Consider the following 12510-nt stretch of genomic DNA (forward strand, 5'->3'; position numbering starts at 1 on the left):
GTTATTTAGAACTAGGAACACATTTTCACATGGAATGATAATCATAGTTAAAATGTGATATATCTCAATAAAATCAGTAGTAAAAAACTTACAAAATATCAAACAACATAGAAAGCCAATAGACTTTAATAAAACATAATTTAATTTATTTTAGAAAGTAGCACTTCAAGGAAAAGATTTTATGCAAGGCTTCTGAGGTGATTCAGAAGAAATTTTCAGGGAAATTCCAAAGCTTTGTAAGAGCTGATGACTCTAGTTCTTTATGGTGTATTTTACCTCAAATTTTATAGTTTCCCTTTCTTTCAGTATAAGCAAAACACCAGTACTCTTATACTTAATAGCCATGATTGCTATCATTTATTTCACAAGTGAGAGAGAGCAATTGGGGAAGAATTAGAAGAAAGATAGGAAAGAGGCTGGGCGCGGTGGCTCAAGCCTGTAATCCCTGCACTTTGGGAGGCCGAGACGGGCAGATCACGAGGTCAGGAGATCGAGACCATCCTGGGTAACACGGTGAAACCCCATTTCTACTAAGAAATACAAAAAAAAAAAAATAGCCGGGCGAGGTGGCGGGCGCCTGTAGTCCCAGTTACTTGGGAGGCTGAGGCAGGAGAATGGAGTAAACCCCGGAGGCGGAGCTTGCAGTGAGCTGAGAGACGGCCACTGCACTCCAGCCTGGGCAACAGAGCGAAACTCCATCTCAAAAAAAAAAAAAAAGAAGAAGAAGAAGAAAGATAGGAAAGAGTAGGAAAGAGAAAGGAGTCAAAGGATGTGCCCAAGTGCAAAGAAAAGAGACTTAGATTAGGTAACCTCAGTAGGAAAAAACTTAAAAAATGAAAAGGAGGTAAAGCACAGCATTAAAATATTGAGGGAGGAAAGCAAAGTGATGAGAACTGGTTAGAGAGAGGCCCATCGTGATGAACTGGTTCTCTTAAAGGTCACAGGTTATAACAAAAGCGGAAGATGGCCACGTGCGTTGGCTCATGCCTGTAATCCTGGCACTTTGGGAGGCTGAGGTGGGCAGATCATCTAAGGTCAGGAGTTTGAGACCAGCCTGGCCAGTATGGTGAAACCCCATCTCTACTAAAAATACAAAAAAACTTAGCTGGCATTGTGGTGTGTGCCTGTAATCCCAGCTACTCAGGAGGCAAAGGCAGGAGAATCACTGAACCCAGGAGGCGGGGGTGGCAGTGAGCAGAGATTGAGCCACTGCACTCCAGCCTGGGAAACAAGAATGAAAACTCTGTCTCAAAAAAAAAAAAAAGTGGAAGAAAAGGCATGAAAGCAAGCAAAGCAATCCACGGCCTGCCATTTACACAAAGGGAATGCTTGCGAGTCCAAGACTCACCATTCAAAATGTGGCACTGCAGTGTAACTGTAGATTTTCGTCTAATCCCTTTATGTCCCCAAATTTCTCTAAATATTGTCCTTTTTTACACAGATACTATTATAATAAAAACAGTATTATTATATCCATTGAGGTTGATAATAACGTCTAACCTAGAACTAGAAAAAGGGCTTTTTAAATGTAAAGATGTCTGACAGGATGAAATTAAACTATTTTAGAAAACTGTCCTCAAAAGTCAGTAGGTATATTACATGCCTCTTAGGCAATGAGGAACACCAGTGATTTCAAACCATGGACAGAAACTTTTGATTTTTCTCAATAAAGAAACCACAGAATCAGTTACATATAGTCCAATTTATTTAGCAGTCGAGCAAATGTTCCTATGAAGTACTGAAATGCTTTGTGAAACATTAATGATTCTGAAAAAAAATAACGAAGAGATGAGGTGGTCAGATTAAAATAAGATTTTCTATGGTCTGGTCTTAAATCCAGGACCTATATCAATAAGATAGATTTTTGCAAAGCAAACAACAAAACACACTTAATGATGAGCAAAGCCCAAACAATTTAGACAGAACCAACTATAAACAAGGATGCAACAAGCCAAACTGCTTTTCAGGTCACTAAAGACCTGCTAAGTTAGACTGTCCCATTTGCAAAGAACACGCTTATTAGTACAAGTGATCACTTCCAGACCAATAAGATATTTCTACATATCACAACTATATGAACTTTGCCAAATCAAATGCTCTCTAGAGGCAGAAAATAGATCTAAATAATCTTAATGAGAAAACAGGCCTACAGAAATGTTTGTGTGGCACGATGAGATGCTTGGACTGAGGAGTGTAGGAATGCTGAGAAGATGCTGGGATCCCTGACTACAAGCATTGCCTAATTTCTCTCATTTCCGTACACATTTCTGTCAAATATATACAATTACTGATTTGATTATTAAACCTGCAAAGTTATTTAACAATATTGTTAATCCATGATAATAGCATGCCCTTAAACATTTTCTCAATTAGCAGATACCAAAAATAGTTCTCATGACCGCCAAGAATATTTTTAAAATTAAAAAGTTGCGAGCCGGGCGCGGCGGCTCACACCTGTAATCCCAGCACTTTGGGAGGCTGAGGCAGGTGGATCGCCTGCGGTCAGGAGTTCAAGACCAGCCTGGCCAACATAGTGAAACCCCATCTCTACTAAAAATACAAAAAATTAGCTGGGCGTGATGGCGGGCACCTGTAATCCCAGCTACTAGGGAGGCTGAGGCAGGAGAATCACTTGAACCCGGGAGGTGGAGGTTGCAGTGCGCCAAGATCGCGCCATTGCACTCCAGCCTGGGCATCAAGAGCAAAACTCCATCTTAAAAAAAAAAAAAAAAAGAAAAGAAAAGAAATTAAAAAGCTGGGAAACACTGCCCCAAATACAAGTACCTGTAAAACAGCCATTAAAAACTCCTCCAGTCTACCTTTTATTCCAATTCCGAACGTTCAGTTCTAATTTCCCACATCTATTTTATCTTTCCTGTTTAGCAAGATTAAGTTGATACCTAACATCTTAGAAAAAGGCAAAAACTTAAAGAACTATATCAAATATGTATCTTCATTTTAATCCAAATGTTCTTAATTTTAACAAACCACATTCAACTATGTACATATAAATTGACATTAAACTTATATCCAATCTTTAGAATTCTTAAGACAATTCCTTCTTTGAATTAGCCTGTGATTTCATCTTACAAAAGAGCTATGTATAGCTAAGGTCAAATTACTCTTTAAAGTCTCCTTTAATAATAGAATTTGGTAATTCAACTGATAAATTCTTCCAGAGCAACAAGTAATCAAAATCTAAAACTATTAAAGTATTATTTGCTCTATGGGAATTACTTATTACCTGTTGACTCAACCATATCTGCTGAAAGACACAGAAACCCTACCAAAGTTAATTTAAGGACTTACCAATTTCCCTTGCAATTCTGACAGCTTCTTCTGCATCCTGTAAAAGCAGGAAATGAGACTCAACATTAATCCCATGAGGCATTGCACAATGTCTTTAGGGCAGTCATATATTGCACTACTGTCTCCTCCGATTCATTTAATGTTCAATTTTACAACCTTCTAACCCTTTTCATTCAGAGAAATGTAAAATTAATACCATAAGTGGAATGTAAATTCTACCTCATCATTATTATATTAAGAAACTCAAAGCAGTTGAAATGAGCTGGCAGGAAGCACTACCAGAATTGCCAATGATTTGGTGCAGTTGCCGGAATTTAATGGCAGAATTTAGATGTTTACAATCAATACTGAATCATAAATCAGGTCATTAAAGCTTGTCCGCAGCCAGCTTGTTTCTGTCCAATATTATGCGTCATGTTTTCCTAGATTCTGTCAGCAGGGGGAGTTGATTCTCTATTGTTTGGGAGCAGTTGATCGATTTTCCAGAAATATAAAAGTCAATTTCCAGTACCTACAGGAATTATAAATTGTTCCAAAAAATCCCTTTGGCAATCTGCATTACCTTTTCTGTTCTATTGTTTCTTTCGTCTTTTTACCAGGTACATATTTTACCTCTACAATTGTATCTTGTTACATAAATTAAAACTTTAATTTCAATGAACCAACTATTGGAGAAAAAAACTCCAAAAAGCAAAAGAAAGAAAATGCTTCCCTAGACAGTAAAGGGTAAGAGTTTATCCATTTAAGGATTAGTTATTGCTGAATATTAACCAATGCCACTTCTACCTCTAAGAAGCTGAAAAGACAAAAACTTCCCTTGAATCTAAGTAATCTCACTGATCATTAACCCTCACCTAACACATCCAACACAGGACACTGCTGAATCATTTCCCCAAATAACAATAAAGATAATGTTGAAATCTAAGCCTCCTTCGCGCGCGCGTGTGTGTGTGTGTGTGTGTGTAATTCAGTGACACAAACTAAACTATCACAACAACTGACAATATTGTTTTGAAACCACAGCTGGTAAGTGTGACTGAATTTTTAGAAAATGACTGAAACGCTAAAGTGAAGCCCAGTGTTTTTTAAGCTTTTAAACTAATACATTTAAAATGTAGAGCAACCATGTCAGAATCCTCCAAGAAAGGGGGGAAAAAGGGGATGTTTATAACTGGTTCACTTATGTCTAATAAAAAAAAATCTTCCTCAAAGGTCTTCAGTACCTAATAACATCTCCTGAATAAGGAGGTTGGCAGGGGAAGTTGTCAGAAAAATTTAATTTCCTTTCATTAGCCAGTCTGCTCCACAAATAGGTGCTTGTTAAGTTCAAAGCGGTCCTGAAAGCGACATCAGTTTTAAGTTGTTTTTTGTTTTTTTTTTTTTTTTACTCCAAGCAGTCACATCTGCTAATGAGATTTTCCAAATAACAATTGTTTTCAAGTCAGAGATAAATCTATACCTCCCACCCTATGCCTTCCAAAATCAAGGTTTACTGCTTTATTACACCTTGCTGTTTTCGCTGACCCTACATTCTCCAAATTTTAGCTTAAAGGGATGAAAATCCATGAAAAGGGTCATTTAAGAATGTTAGTGGTTTCCACACATTGAGTTGGAAGGTTCTTTGTTCCAGCCAGTGACAGTTATTGGAGAATACTTCCCCTTAATAGCCTCTCTGTCAGGAAGTGTTAAACCTGCCAAATGTGAACAATTAGTGCCTCTTGAACAAAATACAGGAAGAGTGATGGCTGATGAAGACTCGATTATAATAAACCTGGAAGAAAACTTTTAACATTTCTTTCCAACGTGATGAGAGAAAATAAACTGCTATCTAAAAAGTTCATCACTTGAGAGAACAGGCAAATTTTAAAAGGGAATTCAAAAATTCATCAGTCATATGTTGTCACTTATTTGTATATACATGTTATAGCTGTGTGTGGATATATAAAGCCATATCTGTATCTGACACGGCAAACTAAAAATTCCACTGCCACAAATCCAATACTTCTGTAGAATGCCACAAAGCAATCTTATCTTGCAACTTAACAGCATGCTTAAGTTTTCTTACTATGAAAATCAAATTCTACTAAATGAACTTTCAAATAAAATCAAGCTGCCTTAAAAATTAACTTTTCACTTGTCACTCATTCATCCAAAAATTCTTTACTGAGGGTCTATTATGCACTGGACATTAAAAGCTCTATTACTGGTTCAGTAATAAACTACTAAATATTATACATTCAGCTCCAATATGGTCTTTCAGAACAAAGTTTCATTATCAGGCTCTACAAAATTACTTTTGAAGAGATAAAAAAAAAAAGCCCTATATAGCTCCAAATTCAATGACACTAAGTGACATCACTGTAAAAGTTGCCTATAACATCATAAGTTTAAAAAAATTTTAATCAAACTCTGAATCAACTAAAAAAGGACCAACAATCATCACCAAAAACTGGGCCAAAGATGAAACTAAAAGCTCTTCACATAAAAACACTTCTCAAAGGAAAATATCTATCCTCAGCCTTGGTCATAATCACAGAAACACAAATTAAAACAATGAGATCTCACTTTTCATCCAGCAAATTAAAGTCTGATAATGGCCAGGATGACAAAGTTAAACACTTCTGATATTACCGGTATCGTAGAAAATGGTATAATCTTTTTTAAAAGAAATTGCCAGTATCTATCAAAAGTTTGAGGACATGTTATCTTTTGTTCTGAAATTTTACTCCTGGGAAGTCATCCTACAGACATACCCACATGCATGGACACAGACATTCAAAGAAATTCATTATTTTGAATTTGTTGGTGGTGTTTTAATAAGAAAAAAATTCTGAAAAACAATTTAATAAGCCTTCAATAAGGGACTAGTACATCCGTAAGATGAAATATTAGCCTTTAGAAAGAATGCAGTTGATCTATATGTTCTTATTCAACCACTTATACATTAATTCAATAACTATCTGCCCAGCAACACTACACGAAATACATTTTCTGCCCTCACGGAGCTTATTACAAACTAATGAGAGAAACAGAAAATAAACAAATCAATTGATAACCAAAATAAATGTTACACAGAAACAAAGAGTATTGAGGCAAGAATACTAGGGAGAACTTGTTTCAGAGAGGCTGCTCAGAAAGGCCCTTCTGGAATGAAATTTTAAACCTAAGGATAAAGACATCTAGCCAGGCCAAGCACAGTGGCTCACACCTGTAATCCCAGCACTTTGGGAGGCCAAGATGGGAGGATCACTTGAGGGTAGGAGTTTGAGACTAGCCTGGGTAACATGGCAAGATCCCTATCTCTACAAAAAATACAAAAATTACTGGGTGTGGTAGTGGGACCTGTAGTCCCAGCTACTTGGGAGGCTGAGGCAGGAGGATTACATGAGCCCAGGAGGTCAGGGCTGTAGTGAGCCATGATGGCACCACTGTACTCCTGCCTGGGAAATAAAGTGAGACCCTGTCTCTAAAACCACACACACACACACACACACACACACACACACACACACACACAAACACCTAGCTACCATGAAAAGATCAGGCAGAAAAGTTACTAGACAGAGGGAACTGCATATACAAAAATCCTAGATGAGGAAGCAATTTAATAGGGAAAGAATATCAGTCAGCTAAAGTTGAAACGCAGTAAGGAAGAAGCAGCAAAGCACAACATAAGGAGCATGGACAGCATGGCCCTGTTCTGGACAGGCCTTACAGGATTTGGTACGTGGTCCGAGATGCCTTGGTTCTATACAACGCAATGATGAATGATAATTAAGTTTTAAGAGAGTAACGCTTACACTGTAAAAATAAGCAAAATAAAAAGTATATACTGGGGGGCGGGGGTAGCAAGTTGGAGTACATAGAGTATGACCTTACCTACATTAAGACAGAAATACACATTTGAATGCACAGGAAAGTTTATGCTTTGGACAGCTACCAAAACCAAGTTACTGATCAAAAGTAGGATAGACAGCCAGGAATGGTAACTCAGGCCTATAATCCCAGCTACTCAGGAGGCTCAGGCAGGAAGATCGCTTGAGCCCAGGAGTTCTGTATCAACCTGAGCAACACTGCAAGACCTTGTCTATATTTAAAAAAAAAAAAAAAATTAAATTTAAAAAGTAGGATTAAAAGTAGTAGGAAAAGGGAAATTAAAATTGTATGCTCTTACGTACATGTTGAACTTTTTCACCATAAGAATCATAATTACATACTTCATATTTTCATAGTTTAAAAATTAAGCCAGCCATGTCTGAAGTTGTTTTTCAAATTGTTAATGATTTTGAGAACATATTTAATGTTATCAAAACAAACTAGGAGTCCCCAAAATCCATTTAAGCTTTTCATGACATCCCATAGCCTCAAAACCAAGGTTGAACTCCCTAGGCTGGTTTCAATACTTGATCCTGTCTGCCTAAGCATGAGTCTCAGCCCCACCCCTGTTCATTTTGCACCTTACCCTGCCATCCAAGGCCCAGGCAGGCTCCTCTGCCTTGCACGGCCTTCTCAGTTCAGCCAGGCTCAGCCAGGAACTCTCTCCCCTTTTACCTCCTTTCACTAAACCAGCTCTTATTACAATAGGCCCAATTCTGGGCCCTGAAGACACAGGACAGAACAAGAAAGGCATCATCTTAGCCAACAGGTAATTTACAGGCTGGTAGAAAAGACAAACCTTAAATACAGCCACACAGCAGCTAAGGAATGATTACGTGGTGCATGTTATGTATAAGTTGTAAAGAGGGCATGTGACAACAGGGGATCTCTAATCCAAAAATAGATTCCTGAAAATTTTCTCGGGCGTGGTGACTGAAAGGAGACCTAAGAAATACAAGCGTAGTGAAAAACAGAGTGTCTGGGACCTGAAGAGAGAGGCTGGGGGTAAGCAGGGCCTCACAGTCACATGAAAGAGACTGAACTGCAGCCTCAGAGTCAGGAAATGAAGGACTCACTCTGGTTGCAGGCTGCAGAATTCTGGCATAGCATCTGCTTACTTATCTTGTGCACTGTCCACCCTCTGCAACTCCCTAGCCCGTTAAAATGTAAGCTCCATAAACACAGAAACCCCTGTCCAGCTGTTTCAAGTTAGGTATTTAAAATCCCGAGCACAGAGCCTGGCACAGTCGTTATTCAATCAATAGTGTTGGAAGAATAACTGAATGAATGAACGAACAAATGAACAGTTTGAGAGGCAAGAGGGATCTAAGAGTCAGGCTGGGAGGCAGCAGTCTGGGTGAGAGGAAAATAACCATTTCCTCCCAGAGTTCAGGGTGGCATGCTTCCAATTTCAGCTAATGCCACGTTCTTTTTTTTTTTTTTTTTTTTTTTTTTTTGAGATAGAGTCTCTGTCACCCAGACTGGAATGCAGCGGCACGATCTCCGCTCACTGCAACCTTTGCCTCCTGAGTTCAAGTAATTCTCTTGCCTTAGCCTCCTAAGTAGATGGGACTACAGACGCAGACCACCACACCCGGCTAATTTTTGTATTTTAAGTAGAGACAGGATTTCACCGTTTTGGACAGACTGATCTCGAACTCCTGACCTCAGGTGATCCACCCACCTCGGCCTCCCAAAGTGCTGGGATTACAGCCATGAGCCACCTCGCCCAGCCTGCCACTTTCTTTAGGGTTCCTTTCCAGTCCTCCCACACTTGGCTAGGTATCATCACTGTGTGATCACATACACCACAACCTGCAATTATGACAGCCCTTGTCACACTTAACCTTCATGAGGGCAACAACTAGCTGTCTTACTCTCTACTAAATTCCCAGAGTTCAGCAAATTCACGCAATCAACACATTCCTTCTTCCATGAATAAACAACTATCTGCATCAGCTTCTATAAAAGTAAGTCTGTTAGGATAAGACACAATCTCATAAATGCCAACAGAACTATCTATCTCCAGAGCAGCAGTTTTATAAGTGAGTTAACTGACATCCAAAGGCAGGAGTTCAGGGCAGGGACTCAAGAACCAGATAGACTTCGGTTAGAAATGCTTGTTCCCTGGTGCCGTAAAGAAAAAGCATTTGAACATAAATTTAATTTCCCCAGCAAGGTCATTTGTACTTTCTGCAGAAAGGGTACACTTGCCAGCAGTTCTGCCAGGAGAGTACACTGAACAATGGAGACAGGATCATTTTTAACCTGAGGCGTCCACCCCACTGCTGTGTCTGGTTTCCATTGGCTGGAACGGGACCTCACATTATGTATTTGTCCTGATTGGCTAGCAACGTAGCACTTTTTAAAAGAGGCAAAGGCAGAGGAGAACAAAGGAAGGAGGAAGTATCTTGTGGAATGCTAAGAAAGGTAAAAACACCTTCAAATAAGGAAGAGGAACAGGCTATGACTTAATGCTTGCTTGGACCAGTATAAGCATGCTAAGGCAAATATTTAGGCTACATTGTGGGAGCTAAGAACATAAAGTACATTGTTTGCTTTATTACAGCTAGCAGATATTTAAGAATGTTAGCACAGGCCTTTGAATAAATTTTGCTTCTAAGAGAAGTTACTATTTATTCCCAATCTGATGTAAAGGAAAGTCTTTGAAGAGGAACCTCTACTTTACTTTTTACATTTCGGTTTTGCTTCAGTTTAAAACAAGGTGCACTCAATGAAATACTGTTGGCATTGGGCAAAACCAAGCCCAATATTCTTGGAATTCTCAGTGCAGCACTTCTTCCACCACATCATGTAACTTCCAGAGTTTGAATTTTAGGTTTCAGAAAACCTGCTCTTCTAAAAAATATAGTTCTACTCCATAATTTTTAAGTAAAGTGTTGCATTAGGGAAAAAAATCAAATTCTACATGGCAGTAAGTTTTCAAATTGAAAAGCCACAAGTTTAAGTTATAATACAAAACAATAGAAAGCAGCTCATTTCAATGTACAGATATCAAACTTTATTTCATAAAAATGTAAAAGGTTAAACTTTATTTTACTAAACATACTTTTTGCTTTTTTTTTTTTTTTTTTTTTTTTTGAGACAGAGAGAGAGTCTTGCTGTGTGGCCCAGGCTGGAGTGCAATGGAGCGATCTCCGCCCATTGCAACCTCCACCTCCTGGGTTCAAACGATTCTTCTGCCTCAGCCTCCCAAGTAGCTGGGACTACAGGTTGCCCAACACCACGCATGACTAATTTTTTTTTGTATTTTTAGTAGAGACAGGGTTTCACTATGTTGGCAGGCTGGTTTTGAACTCCTGACCTCAAGTGATCCTCCCACCACCTCAGCCCCACAAAGTGCTAGGATTACAGGCGTAAGCCACCGCGCCCAGCCTTTGTTCTTTATTTATATAAAATAATTATATTTTAAACAAAACAACATTATCTCTTCACAAATGCACATTGGTAATATTTGAAGAAAAAGTGGAGTTGATTATGCTTAACACTCTTTAGAATATTCTTAAGACAGCTCTCACATCTATAAATTACATGACACACAATACATGAAAATATGAAAGAGCTTAGAACAATACATTCTGTTAACAAAATGTTCAATAATATCCTATAATTTATTAAAAGAAAATTTCTGACACATTACATAATAATCGTCCCCAAAGTGGAAGAAAAGTCAAATATGCCAGGTGTGGTGGCTCACGCCTGTAATCCCAATACTTTGGGAGGCCAAGGCAGGCAGATCACGAGGTCAGGAGTTGGAGACCAGCCTGGCCAACACGGTGAAACCCCATCTTTACTAAAAATACAAAAATTAGCAGGCGTGATGGCACGCGTCTGTAATCCCAGCTACTCTGGGGGCTGAGGCAGGGGAACTGATTGAACCTGGGAGGCAGAAGTTGCAGTGAGCTGAGATGGCACCACTGCACTCCAGCCTGGGTGACAAAGCAAGACCCTGTCTGGGGGCGGGGGGGAAGTCAAATATAAAACTTTCAGCAGAAGTGATAAAACAAATTTGATGCTATTCATTTTCCCTTAAAAATTTTCATTTGAGTGTTTAGAATAGTTTTATTTTCATATCACAAGTAATACAATTGAGAAAACAAAGAAAAGCACACACAAAAATTAAAAATATGTCAGCAAAAATGCTCAGATGATCGTATTCCTGATGGTTTCCAATCAGGAGGTAGGAAAAAAAGAAGAGTCCAATGATATCACTTTATTCTATTCTTCTAAGTGATAAACATCCCCGTAGTCCATTCTTTCTGTAATCCCAGCTTGTCCTAAGGGAAGGCACACTCAGGTTCTGAAGCTACTTAATCCTTTTGAGCACCGATGGGGAAGAGTTACAGGAAAGTACTAGGAATATAATGCCAAAAGAACAGCTTAAGAAATGGAGAAAAGGGAAAGAAACCAAGCGAACCAGTACCCACTTCTTTTATTCCTCTTATTCCTCTATTACAAAACAACTCATATTAAGTGGGCTCTATTATTCAACCCAAGAATAATAACAGTAAAAAGTCCTGTTTTACTGTGACTATAATAGTAGTGTGGACGATGCTACAAAAACCAACTAAATAGTAGGAAAAACCAACCAGAAAAAATGTGAAAAGAGCTAACAAAAATCTGTTGCCTTTTCTGCAAGCATTTACTTGTTAATACCTAGAATATGGCCTGCGGGACAACCAAGCCTAGTAGTTAAAAGCTCAGGCGTTGGCCTGGCACGACGGCTCATGCCTGTAATCCCAGCACTTTGGGAGGCAGAGGTGGGCGGATCACCTGAGGTCAGGAATTCAAGACCGGCCTGGCCAATATGGTGAAACCCTGTCTCTACTAAGAAAACAAAAAAATTAGCCAGGCGTGGTGGCGCATGCCTGTAACCCCAGCTACTCAGGAGGCAGAGCTGCAGTGAGGCAAGACAGTGACAGTGTACCCCAGTATGGGCGACAGAGCAAGACTTCGTCTCAAAAAGAAAAAGAGCACAGGCGCTATGCCGGAAGGCTTGGGCTCCAATACTGCTTCTGTGACTATGACTGAGTTATTAGAGTGCCTCTCTGGTATTTGGTTTCCTCATCTGTAAAATGGACATAGTAACAGTATCTATCTCATAGATAGATACTATGACATAGACATACTATACATAGACATAGTAACAATATCTATCTCATAGATAGTTATTAAGAAGATGAAATTAGTCAAGGCTGAAACACATCAAAACAATACCTGGCCCACAGCAGGTACTCAATTAAGGTAATTGTGAGAAAATGGGCAGCCTGCCACCCCAAACTACCATGTTGGTACCTTCCCTGC

At 39.0% G+C, this 12510-nt stretch overlaps 1 protein-coding gene across 4 annotated transcripts in view; it reads right to left on the reverse strand.

Moving 5' to 3' along the window:
• Window positions 1–12510, reverse strand: part of PCCA (propionyl CoA carboxylase, alpha polypeptide) — a 461774-nt gene that overhangs the window by 312583 nt on the left and 136681 nt on the right. For all 4 annotated transcript variants that reach the window (XM_011993783.1, XM_011993782.1, XM_011993781.1 and 1 more), the window contains one exon: window positions 3310–3346. In XM_011993783.1, the coding sequence (XP_011849173.1) occupies window positions 3310–3346 (37 nt within the window). The remainder of the gene's footprint in view (window positions 1–3309; window positions 3347–12510) is intronic.

Source organism: Mandrillus leucophaeus, unplaced genomic scaffold (genome assembly GCF_000951045.1).
Source record: "Mandrillus leucophaeus isolate KB7577 unplaced genomic scaffold, Mleu.le_1.0 Scaffold434, whole genome shotgun sequence".
In the NCBI taxonomy this organism is placed as follows: Eukaryota; Metazoa; Chordata; class Mammalia; order Primates; family Cercopithecidae; genus Mandrillus; species Mandrillus leucophaeus.